The following is a 1,172-nucleotide window of genomic DNA, read 5'->3' on the forward strand; positions in this document are numbered from 1 at the left end:
TCGCATCATCGGTAGTACAATTACGTCATTGTCGTATTAATAGTAGCCGGTAACAGCGGCGCGAACATGCTGTTGGGCGCGAACGAGATAGTTTCAAATGAGTCACCGTCATTATCACCGCAGGCGCTGTCGACGCCGAGTGCTGGTTTATTCTGTCACATCGCAGACGACGCGCTATGCGCATGTAGTATTTTCCCGTAGAATTTACATAATTATTCGTCTATAATTAGACTCGACAATGCTCTTCCTCCGCGCACGAGCGCTGTATTTATAAACACGGTGGAGGCAGCGACACGCCGTGCTATCTACGCTTCCGTTCTCTCCGGCCGGCCTCTCTGCGTCAACGTTACGCGCATATATGTAATTTTGATATGTCTGTACGATTGCGGGGCATCGGAGGGGACCCTACGGACCTGTTTTACCTGCCCCCGTCGTCACGCTCGAGTACGCCATTGCGCGTTGGCGCGCTCGTTCGGCTTTTAAATCACGTGACCGGCTTTGAATTCTCCGCTGGCAGCAGCAGCAGCGGCAGCGTTCGTCGCACAGCCGCACCTGTTTACAGCATAACAGTGTCGTGCCAGCGATTCGCAGCATCCGGACTGCATACCAGCGAAGCATCGCCACATCAAGTCACTCAGGTGAGGTTGAAGGATCGACGGATTTACATCGGCCGAAGAGTTGAGATAGACAGACCGTCAGAATGAACGTCGCAGAGCTTCTGATCGTCGTAGCAGCGATCTCGTCTGCCGGTGAGTGCGTGTGTGTGTGCGTGAGTGTATGATCGTCTGCTGCGTATGTCGTTATACGCGCGTAGAGCCGACGACAGCAGCAGCAATGGCCGCGTCTCGCAGTACAGGTAGCAGCGTGACCGTGTTGCGCGTCGATATTGTATGCAGTAAGTATTAGAGCTGCGTGCTGTGCACAGCCAGCAGACACGGTAGTAGTCTAGACACAGGTAGTGAGCATACGCATACCGTTATACGGTATATTGTTCGCTTAGATACTAAAACGCAAGTAGCTAACCCTGCAGGTAAGGTACAGTTAGGTAGCCCTGCCCCTGCAGGTAACGTATGTAGCACAGCATACGCAAACCTGTATGCAGGTGTCCGGTGTGTGTGTGTGTGTGTGTGTGTGTGTGTGTGTGTGTGTGTGTGTGTGTGTGTGTGTGTGTG

At 52.9% G+C, this 1,172-nt stretch overlaps 1 protein-coding gene across 1 annotated transcript in view; it reads left to right on the forward strand.

Annotated features, from left to right (window-relative positions):
• Positions 1-480: 480 nt before the first annotated feature.
• LOC106807007 (lachesin-like) overlaps positions 481-1,172 on the forward strand; it is a gene marked incomplete in the record, with an annotated part of 17,418 nt that continues 16,726 nt past the window's right edge. The window contains 1 exon segment of the mRNA XM_014809205.1: positions 481-749. Coding sequence (XP_014664691.1) covers positions 701-749 — 49 coding nt within the window.

This window comes from Priapulus caudatus, unplaced genomic scaffold (assembly GCF_000485595.1).
Source record: "Priapulus caudatus unplaced genomic scaffold, Priapulus_caudatus-5.0.1 Scaffold189, whole genome shotgun sequence".
Taxonomy (NCBI): domain Eukaryota; kingdom Metazoa; phylum Priapulida; class Priapulimorpha; order Priapulimorphida; family Priapulidae; genus Priapulus; species Priapulus caudatus.